Source organism: Dendrobates tinctorius, unplaced genomic scaffold (assembly GCF_039654945.1).
Source record: "Dendrobates tinctorius isolate UK_male_01 unplaced genomic scaffold, ASM3965494v1 ptg000006l, whole genome shotgun sequence".
In the NCBI taxonomy this organism is placed as follows: domain Eukaryota; kingdom Metazoa; phylum Chordata; class Amphibia; order Anura; family Dendrobatidae; genus Dendrobates; species Dendrobates tinctorius.
The window spans coordinates 7,185,531-7,207,829 of NW_027361674.1; the positions used below are offsets into that span (position 1 = coordinate 7,185,531).

Below are 22,299 nucleotides of genomic sequence, written 5' to 3' on the forward strand. Positions count from 1 at the left end.
TCCTGGAAATCGGGGAAAGCTTTTCTTCCAATCCCCCGCATGTTCCAAAATTTCTTCTAGTTTTTTTCCGAAGAGGAATTGGCCATCACATGGAATGGAACACAACCTATGTTTTGATGGTAAATCTCCGGGACACCCTTTAAGCCACAGGGCTCGTCTTGCCGCATTCGACAGGCTTGCTGCTCTAGCTGTCAATCTTGCGGAATCTGCAGAGGAATCCGCTAGGAAAGCCAATGCTCCATGTACCAGTGTCAGATTAGACAGAATTTCGTCCCTAGGAACTCTATCCTTGATCTGGTCTTCTATTTGTTGTAGCCAGACCATGAGGGCACGAGCGGTACAGGTAACAGCTATCACTGGTTTTAATCCATCTGCCGAAGCTTCCCAGATATGCTTTAGGAAACAGTCTGCTTTTTTATCAAGCGGGTCTTTCAACATGCCAGAGTCCTCTAATGGTAGAGATACCTTTTTTGAAGATTTGGCTACGGCTCCATCAATTTTTGGAACTTTTTCCCAGGTCTCAGAATCCTTTAGCTCAAATGGGTACCTTCTTTTAGATGTAGAAGGTAAGCCCCCTGACCTCTCAGGTTTTTTTCATTCCCTGTCAATTAGGGCTTTTATCTTATCATTTACAGGGAAGGTACTTTTTTCCATTCCTCCAGTCCTCCAAACATCACATCCTCCAATGATTTAGGAGTCTTTTCCTCTTTAAGGCCCATTGTAGCCCTGATAGCTTTGACCAGATTTTCCACGTCCTCTGTAGGGAAACATGGACAGCCGCCTATAATCGCTGTCCCAGGAGGATTCTGAGGACTGAGTAGAGGAAGAGGAGGTGGAGGGGGACAAGGATCTTTCCCGCCCCTTCTGCCCTGGCGAGGCCTCAATCAGAATCCCTTCTACGGCTTCTTTTATCCTCTTTAAGGGCTGCCTTTAGGGAACCTTTCACCTCCTGTTGTATTAATGCCTTAAGGCTAGTCACCAAATCAGGGGTTTCCTCCTGTATAGTTTTATTTATACAGTCAGCGCAGAGGTCTTTCTGCCACTGATCTGCCAGCGGGTGTTTGCATATGCCGCATTCCCTATTCTTGGTTTTGCAGCTAGTCTTCCTCGACCCCTAGTGATCAAACAGAGAAAATGGAACTCCGTTACTATAAGGGTGATATTCACGTAGATTACTCACCACCGCTGTCAATCAGGGGTACCGATCTCAGAGGCTCCTCAGATGCACTCTTGACATTTCTTCTGGACGTCTCAGTCATGCCGGTCGTGTTTACGACTGCCGCTCCCACCAATCGAGCGGCTGCTCCTGGTATGCTGGCGACTCGGCCTGGCATCTGGCGAGAGCTCTTGCTGCTGCTGACGCTGCTGGTACTGCTGCTGCTCATCTTGCCCCACTTCCATTGTGAAGCCTTGGGTATGAGTGCGTCTTCTGTGGTCATCCCCCTTATGTAAGGGGGATCCACTGCACTCTCCGCCTCCTCCGGTTACCCCCACAGCCCCCCTGCCATGCCGCCAGGATCTTCTTTTGCCGGCCGGCGTTTTTCCTATGGGCGCCGCCATCTTGGATACCAGCACCGCCTCCCGACGTCACGCGGGCACACCCCTTTCCATCGTGCCCTGCGTGCGACGTCAGAGGGGTGTGACCCGGAAGTGGCCGCTCCCTGACGCTGCTGTGCTGCTCCTGGATGCGGCAGAGGGGAGAGGGCGGCGCGGCAGCCACGACCAAGCCCCAGGCCGTGCTGCTTCTGCGCCCGCTCGGACTCTGAGCCCCTCGGGGGACCTGCGGACGGTGCTTCCCCTTCCCGACGCACAGCGCCCAGGACCCTGCCTGTTCTTCCATGCTGGCAAGAGAGAGGGGCAGGTACGTGTTCTTCAGTACACGGGTCCCTGTCAGGACAGGAAACCCAACTGAAGCAAGGGAGAGGTACGGACCTATTGATCAAGGGCCCTTCAATACGGGCATGCGAGGAAAATGTCAACATCACACTAGATACTCTTGCCCGCTTAGGGTGGTTGGTCAATGCGAAGAAGTCATCCCTCGTGCCAGCTCAGAGGATTTCCTTCTTAGGAATGATCTTTGACACTTGCAGAGGGTTGGTAATTCTCCCTCAGGAAAAAGCCCTAGCGCTCCGGCAGGTAGTTCGGACTCATCACCAACCAGTCAATCATACCATTCGTTTCGGGATGAGAATTCTAGGAAGAATGGTGGCAGCGATACTGTTGGCTCAGTTCCATTTTCGCCCCCTGCAGCACGCTCTCGTCAGCCTGGGACAAGAATCCTTTCACGCTCGATCGGCGGTGTAGACTGTCCTCTCAAGTCAGGCAGTCGCTCGGTTGGTGGATAACCAGTTCTTCTCTGACCCAGGGGAACCCTTCCCCCCAGACCATTGGTTGGTGATAACAACCGCCGCCAGTCTCCTCGGCTGGGGAGCGGTGTTTCGCCACCACACGACCTAGGGACAGTATTCGCCACAGGAGGCACGCCTCCCGATCAACTTATTGGAGATACGAGCAGTTCGGCTGGCTCTGCAGCAGTTTCATCACTTCTTAGCAGGCCGCCCTGTCCGGATCCAATCGGACAACGCCACGGCGGTGGCTTACATAAATCACCAAGAGGGCACCTGCAGCAGAGCAACTATGCGCGAGGTGGGGCACGTTCTTCAGTGGGCCGAGGCAAACCACTCGGTAATTTCGGCAGTCCACATCCTGGGCGCGGAACACTGGGCGGCAGACTTTCTCAGCCGGCAGGGTCTTGCGTCCGGAGAGTGGTCACTACATCCCGAGGTCTTCCAGCAGATTTGTCAGCTGTGGGGAACTCCGGATGTGGAACGGATGGCGTCCAGAGTGAACGCCAAGGTGCCTACATATGTCGCTCGGGCCAGGGACCCACATGCAATTGCGGTGGATGCGTTGATTCTGCCATGGAACCAGTTCCGCCTCCCATATCTATTTCCCCCGCTGCCACTACTCCCGAGAGTCATCAAGAGGATCAAGACAGAAGGGGTTCCGGCGATTCTGCTGGCCCCGTCGAGCGTGGTACGCAGATCTAATGCGGCTAGTCGCCGACATTCCTTGGCGGCTGCCAGAGCGCCCAGATCTGCTTTCTCAAGGGCCGATTTGTCACCCGATCTCAGGGTCCCTGTGTTTGATGGCATGGCCGTTGAAGCTTGGATTCTAACCCAGGCAGGGTTTGGGAGCAGGGTGGTCGCTACAATGGTTAGCGCCCGGAAGCCTGCTTCAGCACGAATTTACCACCACACCTGGAAGGTGTTCTCTGCTTGGTGCCGAGGCCTGAGTGTTTCTCCGCTAAAATTCTCAATTCCTAACATCTTGGCCTTTCTCCAGTCGGGCCTAGACTCGGGCTTGACCCCAAGTTCCTTCAGGAGACAAATATCGGCCTTATCTGTACTGTTCCAGCGCAGAATTGCTACCAATTAGCAGGTGAAGACTTTCATCCAGGGAGTCTCCCATTTGGTACCTCCCTATAAGGCGCCTATGGACGCCTGGGACCTTAACCTGGTCCTAAGTGTTCTGCAGGAATCTCCATTTGAACCACTTCAGGATGTCTCTTTGAGGTACCTTTCCTGGAAAGTGGTGTTCCTTGTGGCCATCACTTCTATCAGGCGGGTTTCAGAGCTGGCGGCCCGGCCCTATCCTGCCGAGCTCCGTTCCTCACTTTCCATAGGGATAAGGTGGTGCTCAGACCAGCCCCTCCTTTTCTGCTGAAGGTCGTGTCCACTTTTCACATTAATGAAGATGTTGTTTTGCCTTCTTTTTGTCCAGCACCGGTGCACCGTGTGGAAAAGGCTTTTCACACATTAGACCTGGTAAGAGCCCTCCGGAGGTACGTGTCGAGGACGGCGCCCTTTCGTCAGACGGACGCGCTGTTCGTGCTCCCCAAAGGGTGCAGGAAGGGACTCGCTGCCTCAAAATCGACCATAGCCAGATGGATTCGTTTGACTATTCAGGAGTCCTACCACAGAGGCGCGCCGATTCCAGCAGGGATCAGAGCGCACTGTACTCGGGCAGTGGGCGCCTCTTGGGCGCTTTGGCACCAGGCTTCGACGGAACAGGTTTGCAAGGCAGCAACCTGGTCAAGCCTGCACACATTTACCAAACATTATAATATCCACCCTCAGGCCTCGGCGGATGCGAGCCTGGGTAGAAGGATTCTCCAAGCAGCGGTGGCGCACCTTTAAACAAGAGATGCATGTAGCTTGGATCGGTGAGTCAATCTCCCACCCAGGGACTGCTTTAGGACGTCACACAGTATCTGTGTCCCCCAATGAGGCGAAGGAGAAATGTATTTTTGTGAAACTCACCGTAAAATCCTTTTCTCCGAGACGCTCATTGGGGGGACACAGCACCCACCCTATTAGCCAGTTGGCTCTTGTTTTATTTAATTAATATGCATTTACTTATTTGATATAAGGGTGGTGTTTTTTTGGACATGTATCTGTATTAAGGCTGATTTTGTTGTCCTCCTACTGCTTTGGCACCAAACTGAGTTCCGCCCGCAATGGAGGCGAGGGTGTATACGGCGGAGGAGCTAACTTCTTTTTTTCACTTAGTGTCAGCCTCCTAGCGGCAGAAGCATACACCCACAGTATCTGTGTCCCCCAATGAGCGTCTCGGAGAAAAGGATTTTACGGTGAGTTTATCACAAAAATCCATGTTTTACTAGACCGAATTGGAAAACTGCAGCTTTTTTGAAAATTGCAGCAAATTAAGTCTTTCAGCTTTTTTGGAAGGTTTTTTTTTCACCATAGAAAGCAATAAGTACAAAAAAACAAATCCTTGAAATTTTGCTGCTTTTTTGGTGAATGAAACCAATTTTATTAAACATGTACTGTAGACAAATGACAGTCTCCTTTTTGTAAGCAGCTTTTCTTCTCTACTTCTCTTTGAACATTTTCTATATTGCCTTCGACTCTTCGCGTCTCACCGCGTGTTCATTCCATGCTGCCAGTCTCTACCAATAGGCTACTAATTGTATTACAAGATTGTTAATGTCTGCTAAATTCACATTACTGTAGTAAACGCCGCTAACGATCGCCCCCTTCTGTTGGAGATTGCACTTCACGATCACCAATATATCTCAATGGATCCCTTGATAAAGTTAAAACAGCCTGAAGTGATGAATGGGGAAATCTCATTTCATGCGTAGGATCCCAGTAATGCCGGTTTTGTTTAGAGGGCACATTGAACTTTACTTTAAGGTGGAGAAGGGAGGATGGGGGGGGTAGGGTCCGGTAGTGATCTAAAGTCCCGCAGTAAGGATGCGAAAGCCAAAAGCTGGCAGGTATTAGGTTACTCCACGAAGGTCTATTTACAGCAGCTATTGCCGTATGATTCACAGCAAACGACAGCTGGCGCTGCAGCTGCCCCATATATGTACAAGGCTAGCACAGCTGCCGGTCTGCCAGGAGCCAGCCTCATCCTTTACCAGAAAGCTCAGGAGTTCATGATCTCCTGGTTTATAGTCGCATTTATTAGGGATAGAGCAAGAGCAATGCACAAACACAGAGAAACATATTCATGGCACCAGACTGATGGAAATAAAAGAAAGTCATTGGAAGGAGTTCATTGGGTGCTTAATATTTCCTTATTTATGTGGGGTTTCTCAATATAACCACTATTACCAGTCCAACTTTGCATTTTCCCTAGTCATGCACCGAGCTAGTCCCCATTTCCGTGAAATAAAGCTACAAATCGCGGGGGGGATCATTAGTTGTTACAGAAGGAAGGATTGATCTGTCTTCTAATCCACAATTCCAAGGTATATTTAAAATTGGAAATAGAGACTTTATTTCCAAAGTTAAAATATAATAATAGCAACAAAAAATTTTTTTCTTGGTTGGACATGCAGAAAAAATAAAGGAGGGGACATAGTGAAAAAAATGCACAGGATACCAGACACGTTTCGAACACGAGCGCGTTCTTAAACTTGGTTTGAATCGTGGATCACGAGCTTCCATGCAGGCTGTGCTACACTGAAGGGGCGAGCGGGTTTATTCCTTTTTTCTCATTAGTTGATACTAATGTAAAATAAAAATACATACATACATTTTTAAGGGAATTTTTAGGGTTTGCAGCATCAGCCAACTATGACGGATTCTGGCTTAACCCAGGCAGCAAGCTTTAAAAGCAAAGCAAGCGGCCAACTGAGAGTGCCCGATTGTTGGGCGACAACAGCATTGCTCGATGTGAAGGCAAAAACTTCCTTGTCCTCTCTGTATGGCTTCTGGTTGAGACTTTGGTATGTCTTTGGAGTGTGGGAAGAAATCGGAGAACGCGGAGGAAACCCACGCATCATGGGGAGAACATACAAACTCCTTGCAGATGTTGTCCTTGGTGAGATTTGAACCCAGGACCCCAGTGCTGCAAAACAGCAGTGCTAACCACTGAGCCACCGTACTGCCCTAATACACATTACAGTATGAACCACTGAGCCACCATGCTGCCCGGCCAGGCAAATCCAGATCCTTTGCACCGGTCAAAGATTCTGAGGTTCACCTGGTCGCGAGCTTAGAGGAGCACAGAATAGTAACAAAAGCGGAAATGCCCACTTCCTAGAATCTTCCCACAATGAGGGGCTCCAAGAAAATGGTCTCCTGCCCTAAGCCAAAGTAGATGCAATATCATATAAAAAAAAGATATAATTTTTTTTTTGCAAGAAATATATATGTTCCCCAAGTGGAAGCATAACCAGAACTGCAAGGGGTTCCAGGTGCCTGCGCAGACCACTTATACCAAGTACTTTCAACCATCTTGGAGTTGCAGCATTTTCTCTCTTTATTGTTTTCTATTTCCGGGGAACTCCTTTCAGAGGAACAATTTTCCCTCAAAAATGCCATTGTTTTCTGCCATCAGTCATTCCCTTCACTATTCTGCTCTGTCCTTTTAAAAGCAGTGACACAATAAACCAGACCCGACAGATGTGCGACCACAGGCTCAGTCGGCCATATCCAAATGCTAGATAGGGCAGGTCAAGTGGAAGCATGGAATATTCTGCAATCGGGTATTCCCACACATATACAGATGGTTACTTTAGTTCAGAGACCAAAATGTCGGCTCGCGTCTGCCAACTGAACATGGACAAATGTAATATCAGGATTTTGCTAATTTAAAAGAGTTTCTTCAACAATATTTGTAGAATATTTGTATAGTGCAACTTTGATAAATTGGTACCCCCACTAATCCCATGCCAGTTCCTACCCTCCCCCATCTTGGCAGAGGTGTGACATTCATTGTATGATAAATAGATATCTTTTATTAGTTGGATATCTGTTTAAAAGACTTAAATGGGGTATGTCAATCTCCAGAGTCTCAAAAGTTTTCATCTCATAGTAGAATAAGGTTATGTGAACCCACAATCTCCAGCTTAAACATTGAAGTGCAACTTTCCCCACATAAATCAAAGCAGAGTGGACTAATGAGCCACAAGAAAATGAATTACAGTGGTCAAATCACATTATGTGAAATGTATTTACAGTTTTCATTTTCCACTCCACTATAATAAAATTACGGTATATACACACACATACATGGGATAACGCCTCTATACTCTATATACAGTAGATAGCATAGGATCTAACATTCAAAATGTGATGTCACAGCTCACCTCCTCCTATACAATTACGGATAACCTCTATATATAGTATATAACACAGAACCTACCATTCACAAAGACTCATTTATTGTATATAGAGGTGTTATCTGTCATTGTACAGGAGGAGGAGGCGAGCTGTGACATCACCTATTGTGAGGTGGATCCTGTGTTATCTACTGTATATAGAGGGGTTATCAAAAAAATCCTGCCGTAAAAAGGAAACCCAAAAAACAATTATGAAAAAAACATTTTTTGCACCATTTCTTCTTACCAGTTTTTCTCCTGCCTTTCAGTACATTATATGGTACAGAACATGGAGGCATTCAGAACTTAGTAAGAGACAACTGTTGGTTCATAGTTTGTGTGATATATATATCTGTCCTAACGGGGTTAATTGGCCGTGATTACCTCAGTGCACGTCACACAATCTATGAACCAACATTCGGCCCTTACCCCATTTACGGACTCAGCGAGGCTGATCTATATGGGCCCTGTGTGACCGCATGGCTCTATACCCAGCAGACGTGTTAATGCAGCAGAGTCATGTGCCAAACACAGCCGACCATCAATCCACAAGGAGCAGCTCTGACAGCTGTACCTAGGAATGTACAAGAGACGGCACAACAGCTGTCCCCACTATAGTCACGGACACATCAAAGCGGACAGATCGCCAGCTCTGCAGCAACAGATTCCAGCCATGACCACCACAACCAAAGAACACAACCACCCGGCAACTGCATAAACACCAGAGCGGGACCCACAGTGCACAAAGCATGTGAGAAATCTGCCATACCTCGTTATACCGTCACAAGGCACTGCATGAAGGGGAATCATCCAGCAGAACACAGGGAGGAGGAAATGGGGGGGGGGGTAATTATTTTCCCCCATGACCTTTATTTTTTTACCTTTTATCGTTATTCTATCTTTGTCATGAAAGAACACAGATCTCCAATCATTCACCATTTCAGACATAGCAGCCAATCTAAATAATCAGGACAGTCTTGTAAAGCAGCACTATGACACGTCAGGAGATGGAATTCTGTATATAGAGGTGTTATCAGTCATTGTACAGGAGGAGGTGAGCTGTGACACCACCTATTGTGAATGGTGGATCCTGTGTTATCTACTGTATGTAAAGGTGTTATCTGTCATTGTACAGAAGGAGGTGAGCTGTGATATTGCCTATTGAGAATGGTGGATCCAGTGTTATCTACTGTATATAGAGGTGTCATCAGTCTTTGTACAGGAGGAGGAGGTGAGCTGTGACCACCTATTGTGAATGGTGGATCCTGTGTTGTCCACTGTATATAGAGGTTTCTGCAATTCTACCTGTATTTGCAATGAGACGTCATCAGTCCAGAGCAGAAAGTACAACTCTAACTTTAGGCTTAGTGACCACTGTGAACATTGTAAGAGATTATATATTTTTATATATACACACACATATATATATATATATATATATATATATATATATATATATATATATTTATGTGTTTTAATATATACACACACACACACACTACCGTTCAAAAGTTTAGGGTCACTTAGAAATTTCCTTATTTTTGAAAGAAAAGCACAATTTTTTCCAATGAAGCCAACATTAAATGATTCAGAGAAACAATCTATACATTGTTAATGTGGTAAATGACTAATTCTAGCTGCAAACGTCTGGTTTGTAATGCAATATCTTCATGGGTGTATAGAGGCCCATTTCCTACAACCATCACTCTAGTGTTCTTATGGTACTTTGTGTTTGCTAACTGTGTAAGAAGGCTAATGGATGGTTAGAATACCCTTGAAAACCCTTGTGCAAGTATGTTAGCACAGCTGAAAACAGTTTGGCTGATTAGAGAAGCTATAAACCTGACCTTCCTTTGAGCTAGTTGAGAATCTGGAGTATTACATTTGTTGGTGTCATTAAACTCTAAAAATGGCCATAAAAAAGAACTTTCATGTGAAACAACAGTCTATTCTTGTTCTCAGAAATGAAGGCAATTCCATGTGAGAAATTGCCAAGATACTGAAGATTTCCTACAACGGTGTGTACTACTCCCTACGGAGGAGAGCACAAACAGGCTCTAACCAGAGTAGAAAGAGAAGTGGGAGGCGTGGCTGCACAACTGAGCAACAAAACAAGTACATTAGAGTCTGTAGTTTGAGAAATTGACACCTCCCAGGTCCTCAACTGGCAGCTTCATTAAATAGTACACGCAAAACGCCAGTGTCAATGTCTACAGTGAAGAGGAGACTCCGGGATGCTGGCCTTCAGGGCAGAGTGGCAAAGAAAAAGCCCTATCTGAGACTGACTAATAAAAGGAAAAGATTAATATGGGCAAAAGAACACAGACATTGGACAGAAGAAAATTAGATAAAAGTGTTATGGACAGACGAATCCAAGTTTGAGGTGTTTGGATCACACAGGCAGAACAACTGAAAAGATGCTGGAAGAGTGAGTGACGCCATCTGTCAAGCATGGTGGAGGTAGTGTGATGGTCTGGGGTTGCTTTGGTGCTGGTTAATTGGGAGATTTGTACAAGGTAAAAGGGATTTTGAATAAGGAAGGCTATCACTCCATTTTTTGCAATGCCATGCCATACCCTGTGGACAGCGCTTGATTGAAGCCAGTTTCATCCTACAACAGACAATGAGCCAAAGCACACCTCCAAATTATGCAAGAACTATTTAGGGAAGAAGCAGGCAGCTGGTATTCTATCTGTAATGGAGTGGCCAGCGCAGTCACCAGATCCCAACCCCATTGAGCTGTTGTGGGAGCAGCTTGACCGTACACAAAAAGTGCCCATCAAGCCAAACCAACTAGTGGGAGGGGCTTCTGGAAGCATGGGGTGAAATTTCTCCAGATTCCCTCAGCAGATTAACTGCTAGAATGCCAAAGGTCTGCAATGCTGGAATTGCTGCAAAGGGAGCATTCTTTGGTGAAAGCAAAGTTTGAAGATGAAAATTATTATTTCAGATAAAAATCTTTTTTTTTTAACCTTGTCAATGTCTGGACTAGATTTTAAATTCTTTTGGCAACTCATTTGATTAATAAAAGTATGAGTTTTCATGGAAAACACAAAATTGTCTGGGTGACCACAAACTTTTGAATGATAGTGTACATTCATATTTTTTTTTACATAGACAGTGATATGGAGTATTGAAAAAGCAACATTAGAAAAATTACTAAAAAAGTAAATCTGATTTTATTTTATTTTTTTTTTTTCTAATTTAAGGGCTGACGATGAGATTATGAACATCCGACAATTTAAAAAAAAAAAATCTGATAATTCAGCACAAAAAGTGGATTATAATGCAGAATACAGAAGACCAAGGATTATTGCAGTGCGAGTTCTACAGATTTGTAAAACTCCGCGACTTTACAGAACATTGTTCCTGCTGTGTGAGTAGGTCACATTGGAGGAGTCGGCCGAACGTACAAATAATAATGAAATAGACGTACTTCAGGGGCAAGGTATTCCGGCGTGCCGCAGAACGTCTTCATCGTCGCCCCGTCCTTTATACCTTCTTTGCACAGGCCAAAATCTGTTATTTTTATGTGTCCATCTTTGTCCAGCATAAGATTTTCCAACTATGGGGAAAAGAATAATAACTTGAATTTCTGCAAATATTTATCATTACTGCATTTCTATTATTAATAATAAATAAAAAATACCCATACAGCCACTAATACTTGCGCAGACAGATGTTCTCCCCATCCTTCGCACATCTGTCCGTCACCTTAGATCACCCAGGCACCGAGTGCAAAAGTTTCCAACACACAAGAACACCAGTTCTCAGCCTGGACAATGTGACGCGGAGCAGCGATGGCGGAGGGGTGTATTTATACTGTCGGCAGGTAAGCGGAGCCGTTCCACCAGATCCTCATTCCAGATAAATTTTTACCTTATTCAGTTCTGTAAACACTCGGGCCGCACAGCACTAAATATTGGCATCCAGCACTGGGTGTAAAGCCAAGGCAGCCACGAAGAAAAGGTCAGACACACAGATGCAGGGACTTACTCTCCTAGGGTGTAACATGCACTACAAACCATGTGTTGTATGTAGGGCTATAGTGCACAAATCAGGGCTTAAAGGGGGTTATTCCCATTTTCAGAGATGGATATTGTCAGATAGCGCTTGTTAAAACAAGCACTTTTGCAATTTACTGCTTATTAAAATTTGCAGCCGTTCATGAGATATTACCATTTTCCTTTTGTGTACCGCTCATTGCCTTAGGGACCGACCACCACTGACCTCTTGCTGGTTAGCTCTGCACTGAAGCTGACCGGGATAAAAAAGGTTAGTAGTGCCCTCCAGCACTCTTGGCCAGCTTGAAAAAAAAGAAAAGTGGTTTCATGATCAACACAAAAGGAGCTGGTAAGCACTGCGCATGCTCTGCAGTCTGGCAGAGGTGGTTGGTCTCCAAGGCAACGAGCTGGAAACAAAAAAGTGTTACTATCTCAAGAACGGCTGAAAATTTTAACAAGCTGTAAATTACAAAATTGTTTGCATTGACAAGCTTTGACAATATCGATTTATTGAGATGGGGAAAAAACCCTCTAAAACCAAGCAAATTTTCAGATTCCAAATTCTGCATCAAATCATCTGGTAAACCTAAACGGATATCTCTCTGCTGTTATATACAGTCTATTGCTCTCTGTTAGCAGCTATATATAAGTATTGACGACCAGCTGACTAGAAGTGTACGTCTATGGGATTAACAGGAAATCCTGAAAATCCTGCCCCCAAGGTCACAACCTTCCCTCCAGTTCCAGAGGCTCCAGAAACAAACTGTACATAAGTAAATAATATTAGCAGCGCGTCTTAACCCCAGCAGCTTAGAAGCGTGCGGTGTCTAAGGTTTAGTGCTCCTTAACCTTCCATTACTTAAAGGGGAATATTGACAGCCCATAATAAGAGCGAGATTGCACAGGTCTGGCCACCAGCCGACTACTTGATTGAAATAAATGATCAGGAATATCAAGTACCCCCTTCACAAATGAATGCTAATATATTATATATTTATTTTTTAATTATTTATTTATTTTTTAATACATCGGAGCTTTTTTTTATTTTTTTCTGCTCTTCCAAGAACCATAACTTTTTTTTTTTCCCCACTGACATCATTATGACAGCTTTGTTTTGAATGACTGCATTCACTTTATCAAATAGCGTACATTGAAGAGAAAAAAAAATATTTTTGCTTTTTTACGATTTTTTTTTTTTTTTTTTAGTAGTTTGAGAGTTTAAATTTTTAAAGTGGCTAAAAAAAATATTAAAACTTTGTAAAAAAAAAAAAAAAAAAAAAAAATAGTGTCTATGACACTTATTTTCCGATGATAGAGCTGTGTGAGGGTTTTTTTTTTTTTGCAAGGCGAGTTGATGTTCTTATTGGCATCATGCTGGGGTATACCATCCGTTGAGGAGCGATGACAGAAAAACCACCATGGTTACTTACCGGTAGCCGGTTTTTCCGGAACCCATGACAGCACCACCTGAGAGAGGGATCCGCCCCGCCAGGACAGGAACCTACTGAGACATAAGGGGCGGCACCTCTCCCCCGCTTCAGTTGGGTTACAGAGCATTGAGAGGACTTCCCGGTTAGTTACATGTTTAATCCAACACCACAACACTCAAAACACCCTACTAATTGTGCACACCATACAGTGAAAAAGGGGGGGAATGTACGGGTGCTGTCATGGGTTCCGGAAAAACCGGCTACCGGTAAGTAACCATGGTGGTTTTCCCTTCACCCATGACAGCACCACCTGAGAGATTTTTGGAGACTTCGAAACACCTTAGGGAGGGACCACCGCTTGCAGCACCCTTCTACCAAAGGTTAAGTCAGCAGAGGAGGATAGATTTAATCTATAGTGCTTAAAGAAGGTTGAAGGTGAGGCCCAGGTAGCGGCCTTACAAATTTGTTCGATTGATACCTCTGCCTTTTCAGCCCAGGAGGTCGCCACGGCTCTGGTGGAATGAGCCTTGATGCCGTCAGGAATCGGGATACCACTAGCTGAATAGGCTACACTAATGGCTTCCCTGATCCATCTAGCAATAGTCCCTTTTGAAACCCCATAGCCTTTCCTGGCACCCTGAAAAGCTACGAATAGGGACTGTGACCTCCTCCACTGGCTAGTGGCAGATATATATTCTACAAGAGCTCTTTTAACATCCAGACTATGGAATTTTTCCTCCCCCAGATTTTTTGGATTTTCGCAAAAGGATGGAAGAACAATTTCCTGACCCCGATGGAAATCTGACACTACCTTGGGCAGATAACTGGGGTCTGTTCTTAACACTACCCTATCCTGAAAGACTTGCGTATAAGGAGGATTTACTGAGAGAGCCTGTAAGTCGCTTATCCTGCGGGCTGATGTGAGGGCTACTAACAGGATCGTTTTTAGGGTCAAAAACTTTAGGGGTAGCTGATGTAATGGCTCATACGGTTCTTTTGTAAGGGCTTCTAACACCAGGTTTAAATCCCAGGGGGCTATTCTAGGTATTGGAATAGGCCTAGCTCTATGGCAGGATTTAATAAATCTGGCTATCCACCTATCTGATGCCAGTTTGCAATTGTAGAGCGCCCCTAGTGCCGACACCTGAACCTTAAGTGTGTTTACTGCTAACCCCATCTGCAACCCAGATTGTAAGAACTCTAGGATGTCACTAATCGGGGGTTCTTTCCCTAACGGCTTACCCAAGAACTGTAGGAACTTATCCCATGTTCTGCCGTAGATGTTAGTAGTCACCGGTTTCCTGCTTTTTAGCAGAGTGGCCACCAGCCCAGGGGAGAACCCCCTATCTATTAAAAGCGACCTTTCAAATTCCACGCCGTCAGATGGAATCCTTTGACCTGAGCGTGCAATATTGGACCCTGAACTAGTAGGTCCGGGATTTCTGGCAGAACCCAAGGATCGGAGAGGGACATCTTCCGTAGCAGAGCGAACCAGGGCCTTTTTGGCCAAAATGGAGCTATTAGAATCACCCTGGCTTGATCGTTTCTGATTTTTCTTACCACAGTCGGAATCAGAGCTACTGGGGGGAACGCGTAAGCCAGTCTGAAGTTCCACTGGATGTGCAATGAGTCCACTGCCCATGGGTTTTCCCTTGGGTTTAGAGAGCAGAACCTTTCTGTTTGCCTGTTGTGCTTGTTTGCAAAGAGGTCTATCACCGGTTCCCCCCAAAGCTGAATTAACTTTTGAAAAATGGATCGGTTTAGCGCCCATTCTCCTTGCCTCAGGGTATTGCGACTCAGGAAATCTGCCTCTATGTTTTCTGCCCCTTTTATGTGTAGGGCTGTCACGGAGTGTAGGTGATCCTCTGCACTGCTCAGAATGTCTGTTGCTGCTTCCATTAAGGAGTGTGATCTTGTCCCTCCTTGGTGGTTGATGTATGCCACTGCTACCTTGTTGTCTGACATGATGCGTACATCTCGACCCTGGAGTAGCGGAATGAAGTGGTTTAGGGCCTTGCCCACTGACCACAGTTCTCTCAGGTTGGAGGATGCCTTCCTTTCTTGAGGTGTCCAGGAACCCTGACCTATGAGGCCCCTTAGGTGTGCCCCCCACCCCGAGGAGCTTGCATCTGTTAAAATTATATCTGTCGCTTGTCTGTCCCATGGTATTCCTAAGGTCAGATTTGTCTCGTTCAACCACCAGTTGAGAGAGTCTCTGGTTTTTAAGGAAAGCTCCAGCTTTCCTTCCAAATGCCCTCTTAGCGATCTTTGTGCTCTTAGTATCTCCCCCTGGAGTTGCCGGGTGTGAAACTGAGCCCACCTGACCGCCGGAATACAGGATGTTAGGGTACCTAGCAGGGACATTGCTTTTCTTAATGTCATACATGGTTGGTTTCGGCCCACCAAGGCCAGATTTTGCACCTTCTCTATCTTGGACTCTGGGAGCAGACACTCTTGCCTTTCTGAGTCCAGTATAAATCCTAGGAAGGTCTGTTTCTTTAGGGGTTGTAATTTTGATTTTTTGAAATTGACTATCCACCCTAACTCTTGCAAGGTGTTGATCACCTGAGTCAGCTGTGCTGTACAGTGGTCCTCTGAACTGCCCACTATAAGAAAATCGTCCAGGTATGGTATTATGACCGTATCGTGAATCCGGAGAAAGGCTGTCACTTCCGCTATGACCTTGGTGAAGACCCTCGGGGCTATGGATATGCCAAACGGAAGAGCCCTGAACTGAAAGTGCCTTAGTGTGCCCTGAATATAAAGCGCTACCCTCAGGTATTTCTGGTAATCTGGATGGATAGGGATGTGGTAATACGCATCCTTTAAATCGACTACGGCCATGAAGCAATCTTGATGTAGCAGCTTCACTGCCGTAGTTACTGATTCCATCTTGAAGGTCGGGTTCTTTATCCATAGATTGAGGCGTCTGAGATTTATGATTGTCCTGAACGACTGATCCGGTTTTTTTATTAGGAAAAGGGGTGAATAAAACCCCTTTCCTTCCTGTAAGCGTGGCACCTCGGACAGTACCCGCTTGTCTATCAGGCTCAGGATTTCTGTTTCTAAGGCCAGTTGTTCTTCGGTCATCTTCCTGATAGGTGTGATGACGACCACGGATTTTGGCTGACGAATAAAGGGGATTTTCAGGCCTTCTTTTAGGATGCTCAGAATCCAGGTGTTGGAGGAGATCTTTTCCCAGGCCTGGAAAAAGAGTGCCAATCTCGCTCCTACTGGAATACTGGCGTCACTGTGGTGACTTTTTGGAGGTGGAGGTGCCTCCACCAAACATAAACCCTGATTCTTTCTTCTTTTTATCCTCCCATCTTCTTCTGTCAGCGGGAGGACGCCCTCTATTGAATCTCCCCCTCCGAAAGGGCTGTCTCCTCTGATCCATAGGGAATCTGGGGAAGCCTTTTTTCTTATCGCCTGCTTTCTCCAGAATATCGTCCAAGTTCTTGCCGAACAGGAATCGGCCATCGCAGGGGAGAGAGCACAATTTGGCCTTGGACTGAAGGTCACCCGGACAGCCCTTAAGCCATAACGCGCGTCTAGCAGCATTTGATAGTGACGCTGCTCTGGCTGTCAATCGCATAGAGTCCGCCGAGGTATCTGCCAGAAAAGCCGCTGCCCCGTGCAAGAGATACATGTCTGATAAGATCTTCTCTCTTGGGACCCTTGACGCCAGCTTCTCTTCTAACTGCTGCAGCCAGATCATGAGGGAGCGTGCCGTGCAGGTGCCCGCTATCGCCGGCTTAAGACCTCCTGCTGTCGCTTCCCATGCGTGCCTCAAATATGAGTCCGCTTTTTTGTCTAGCAGGTCTCTAAGAACCCCTGTGTCTTCCAAGGGCAGGGCCGACCTTTTGGAAGACCTGGACACCGCTGCATCTATTTTTGGGACTTTGTCCCATATTTCCGTATCCTTGTATTCAAAGGGGTATCGTCTCTTAGAGGCGGATGGAAGGGCCCCCGATTTTTCAGGCTTTTTCCACTCCTTCTCAATAAGCACCTGGATTTTCGCGTTTACTGGAAAGGTTCGTTTTTTCCTCTCCTGAAGCCCCCCAAACATGACGTCCTCTAGGGTTTTAGCCGCCCTTTCTTCCTGTAGGCCCATTGTGGTTCTAATGGCCTTTAGGAGGGCATCTGTATCTTCTACAGGGAAACATGGCTTTCCCCCTGTGTCACTATCTGAGGAGTCTGAGGAGGATGATTTTTCCGCCTGAGATGATACTGATGCGGAATCTGAGGGGGAACTAGGGAAATCCTTCCTGCTTTTTTTCCCTTTTTTCAATAAGGACTTAATTGAGCCTTCCATTTCTGACCTGAGGGCAGATATTAGATTGGCTGCGAAACTAGGCGCTTCCTCCGCCATAGTCCGCTGAATGCACGAAGCACAGAGATCTTTTTGCCAGTCTCTTGCTAGGGGAGATTTACATATAGCACAATCCCTATTGTTCTTCTTGCTTCCTGCTTTTCTGGGCCTTTCCTACAGGGTGAAGCATACAATAGAAAAACCCCCTATTAATATACTGCTGACATTCACGAAGATCACTCACCACCCGTAATCAAGGGTACCGGATTTGGAGGCTGCGTCGGAGCACCTGACCCGCGCTCTTTGGACCTTGAGGAGTGCCCCGACCTGCGGCTGGGGCGACTGCTGCTTGAATGGCTTCCATGCTTTCTGCCAGAGGGCTGTGAGGGAGGCAGGGACGCTGAACGTTCCTGCTCGGACTCCATCTTGCACCGCCGATCTACAGCTGTCTTTCCCCTTTTAAATTGCATGCCTCCGCCTGGTGAGCGTCTTCCTCCCCTCCCCCCTGCGACCGCCGGCCCAGCGCTTCAGAAAGCCGGCCGGCGTCGCACCCGGCGCCATTACACCGTCGCCTTCTGCTGACGTCAGCCGGCGCACCCAGCATTCCAAGCGCCGCTGACGTCAGCGGCCGGAAGACGCCAGCGTCTCTCCCCTACCACGGGGATCGAGATGCGGCGTGCGCGAGGGGAGGGCGGCGCGGTGGGGGCTTCCCGGAGCCACCGGGATCCCATCCACGCCCGCACGAACCCGGAGCCCCAGGGACCCCGGGGACTGCGCTTCCAGGACCCGACGGCCGGCGCTACAGGTAAGCTACCTGTTCTTCCCGCGCCGGGACGGGCCTGGGTCTTTATCTTTCTCTTCGCCCATGACAGGCACCGCCACAGTGGGATTCCTTCCAGGACAGGAACCCAACTGAAGCGGGGGAGAGGTGCCGCCCCTTATGTCTCAGTAGGTTCCTGTCCTGGCGGGGCGGATCCCTCTCTCAGGTGGTGCTGTCATGGGTGAAGGGAAAACATCAATTCCGGCAATTTTTTTTTCTCTTTACGGAATTTATCGTAGGCGCTTTATTATTATTAATTTTCTATCTGCATGGATTGGACATTTAACAAAATGAATTAGGTTTCCTTTTTAATTCCATTTTCAAACTGGACAAAGGTGGGGGCACAATGGAAACTTTAAGCTTTTTTTATTTTTACACTTTTTTTTTCCCTTTATTTTTGCTTTAGTCCTCTTTGGAGACTTACACCTGATGACGTGTTCCATAAACTACAGCAACTGCTGAGGACTGATGGAGGTGAGAACGGTCGCGTGACGGGACTGCGCCACTTACTTGCTGCAGTCAGCCAGTGAATAAAGCTGTGATCAGAGCAAGCTCTGATCCCTACTGTTAAAAGGCTGGTGCTGGCTGTATATCACAGCAGGCGCAGAGTCTAAACCCACTCCATACACCTCTGTATGTCTGGAAAGGGTTAAGGTGAGCTTCAATACCAAGGACAACCTGTAGACAACGGTACCATGTTCTTCTAATCCTAGATTATGCACGACAGTGTCACCTTTAAATCTCTGTAAACTACATTTTTCTCCGAGTGAAGATAATCTAATGCCGAGACGATCTCTGCGCCGTAGAACCGCGCTCGATCTTCAGAAAATATACGTTCCCTTGAGAGGTGGAAGAAAAGCTGAAAATATAAGAAGTGAACAGTTAGAATTAAGGCTGACTGGGGCAATGGAGAATTCGATAACCTCCTTTTATCCCCGCTTTATAGCTGTGTCTGCTATATTGTGTAGGGAGCGTTCAATTATCGCATTTCCCTGCAGCTCCCCCGGAGGATGAATGAAGCATAACACTTGAAATTCATCTATGGTCTGACCCTAATCAGACACTTTTTTTTTTTTTTTTTTTTTTAACGCAGACAAAATGGGTGTCTTCCATCCTGCAATTTAACCTTAAAGGGAAGCAGTCATCAGAAAATGATCTACTGTTTAAAAATTGGGTTTTTGTGTTAGGCTAGTTTCACACTAGCGCTTTTGAGCGCAGTGACGGCCTGCGAACAGCCGCTGCTAAGCCCCGCCCCTGCCACGCCTCCGCCGGTAGCTCCGCCTACCGGCGCAGGACGCTGCATGCGTCCCCTATCTTTATCACTGGGGGCACAGGCCGTGCGCAGTATGCGTTTGGCGGCGCATGCGTCCTTTTGACGGTGCGCTGACCTGCGCCAAACGCAACCTGCTGCAGTTTGGTTGCGCTCGGCGCACCGCCAAAAAGGCGCATGTGCCGCCAAACGCATACTGCGCACGGCCTGCGCCCCCAGTGATAAAGATAGGGGACGCAGGACGCATGCAGCGTCCTGCGCCGGTAGGCGGAGCTACCGGCGGAGGCGCGGCAGGGGGCGGGGCTTAGCGGCGGCCGTGCGCAGGCCGTCGCTGCGCTCAAAAGCGCTAGTGTGAATCTAGCCTTACATGTTTGTTTTTTTTTTTTTTAAATGTTGGTAATTTTTCTTTTCAAATTACGATTTTTATTTTAAAATATAGTAATCTGGCAAATTTTACACTGGCCACATGAGCTTTTTTAGTCCCATAAACCCTGTCCTTTCAGCAGACTCATTATCATCAGAGGCAGGAATATGACAACACGTAACATCATTATACACAGCTGACAACAGGTTTTTAACAATTGCAATAGGAAATGGCACCGCTCCCCCTGCTCCTCTTTCTTTGCACCTGCTCATTAGACCCTTCAATACAAAAGATGGTGTCGTCTGACCATTGTGGCTAATGTACATGTGTTTCCTGAAACAGGAAGTTAAGAGTCTAGATAAGCCCCAGTGGCCATTGTGAAAATTGCAAGATGTCATTTTTTTTTTTTTTTAAATAACCATTGCCAAAAATATTTTAAAAAATAAAGTTACACAAAAATCGAATTGTAAACAAAGTAATTTGATGATCACTGCCCTTTAATTTCAGGAAGCATTCCTCCATCCGGACAATCCACTGGACTGGAAGCAATGACATCATGTGAACCGATGCAGAGGTCACAGATTGGCCACAAGGTCAGATGACCAGAGGTCGGGATGTCATCACTTCTGTCTGAATGGGATACGGTAAGCATGTTTTTTTTTTTTCTATTCTTAAAAGGAAGTCTTCCCTTTATCAGGATATGTTAACAGCCTGAAACCTTTCACCTTCCTTTATTTGCTTTGGTCTGTGACTCATTTGCAGTCCCATGCTACTTATGGAAGGAGATCAATAAAGTTTAACAATACAAACTGTAAAAGTTATTAAAAAAAATATATCAGATGTTCCACCTGATGAGGCTGGTGTGCTTACTCCAAGAATCCATGTCAGAATGATTGTACAATCGAGATATTAAAATGAGCATTTTAGGAGTCCAACTAAAGAGTGAAATCTCAAAAGTCCAAGTGTATTCCCATCTCTGCTGCCCACCTGGCCTGAGTGACAGCTGCAGCTTGTACTGAGTAGTGAGATTTCAGCAGCAGGAAGGAGGGACACTGAGGAGCTGACAATCAGGCTAGGTGTGCAGAGACAATTTAGATTTTCAAAAAAAAAACAACATAATGCAGGCATTCTAATGTGAATTTTAAAAGTAAGCACACCAGCATTCTCAGGTCTTCATAATAAAATCTAGTGACAGATCTGCCTGAAGTTTGTTACATTGTGTTAAGCATCCTCCAGGTTGCATTGCACTTGGCCTATACAGATGTTCTTAAAATAAACTTCACAAATGAGTGGGCCCCATTACGTACCTCTCCTCCGTTTGCATATTCCATAACAAAACATAAGCGATCATGAGTCTGAAAAGAATATTTTAATGCCTGGAGAGGGGAAAAAAAACACAACTTGAAAATTCACGTAACATTAATTTTAGGATAAATTTACTTCGACTGCATGCAACTTTCTGATGGTTCCCGCCACTCAATATGAAAAAAAAAAAAAAGGATAAAAATAAAATTTTAAAACTGGGAGGTACCAGCAATAGGAACCCTCATCCCGGTCAGATATCGGAGCCACCTTTTCCACAATGACAAGATTCAAGATTTTTTTTATGTTTTTCTTTTTAATCCAAGGACCCAATATTCAAATGAAATCAATAATTGCTCTAGATCTGTGATCTCTCAATGCTTACGAGTCCAGAAGGCTAGTAATCATTGAGAGGGACTGCCTCCCAGACTCCTAACCAGTGATGGTCAGGTTGCTGATTCCCAGTAAGCCAATTTGCTAATCACACTGCAGAAAAAAAAAAGCGACAGCCCGGGATTAACCGCTATAGGTGCTCAACCTATGGACAACATGCAAGTGCCTTTATAACTTCTACGTGATTTGGAACCGCAGCCTCCTACAGCTCTCAGAGCAGATAATGCCTTTTACAAAATGCATAGAAAGGTATAAAAATGCTTCAGTCGACCATTGCTCAGGTTACATCTCCAGCTCGGGCAACACCATTTTATACTTACGGTTAGGAAAGGATGCCTAGAATTCTGTAAGACGCGGTTTTCCGTCAGTGTATGCGCTACTTCATCCTGATATTAAAAAATAATAAAAGAAAAAAGAAAGTTATACTTTTTTTTTTTTTATTCTACCCCTAGAGCGCCACTCTCAGCCAGGGGACCTGTAGCTCAGCCTTGTTATTATTATTGTGCATTTGTATAGCGTCATTTATTCCATGGTGCTTTACATGTGAAAATGGGAAATATAGACAAGTATAATAAACGTGTAAGACAAGGGACACACACGTACATAAGGAGAGGGGACCCTGCCCGTGAGGGCTCACAGTCTACAGGGATGGGTGAGGATACAGTAGGAGAGGGTAGAGCAGGTCATGCGGTGGTTCAGTAGACTGAGGATCATTGCAGGCTGTAGGCTTGTCGGAACAGGTGGGTCTTCAGGCAGATTTGCTGCAAT

The 22,299-nt window shown here is 46.1% G+C and overlaps 1 protein-coding gene across 3 annotated transcripts in view; it reads right to left on the reverse strand.

The window, feature by feature from the left end:
- The window catches only part of AKT1 (AKT serine/threonine kinase 1), a 135,359-nt gene that overhangs the window by 27,813 nt on the left and 85,247 nt on the right, over window positions 1-22,299 (reverse strand). For all 3 annotated transcript variants that reach the window (XM_073570455.1, XM_073570444.1, XM_073570464.1), the window contains 4 exons: window positions 21,852-21,917; window positions 21,144-21,212; window positions 18,936-19,061; window positions 11,073-11,201 (listed from right to left, as the gene is read on the reverse strand). In XM_073570455.1, the coding sequence (XP_073426556.1) occupies window positions 11,073-11,201; window positions 18,936-19,061; window positions 21,144-21,212; window positions 21,852-21,917 (390 nt within the window). The remainder of the gene's footprint in view (window positions 1-11,072; window positions 11,202-18,935; window positions 19,062-21,143; window positions 21,213-21,851; window positions 21,918-22,299) is intronic.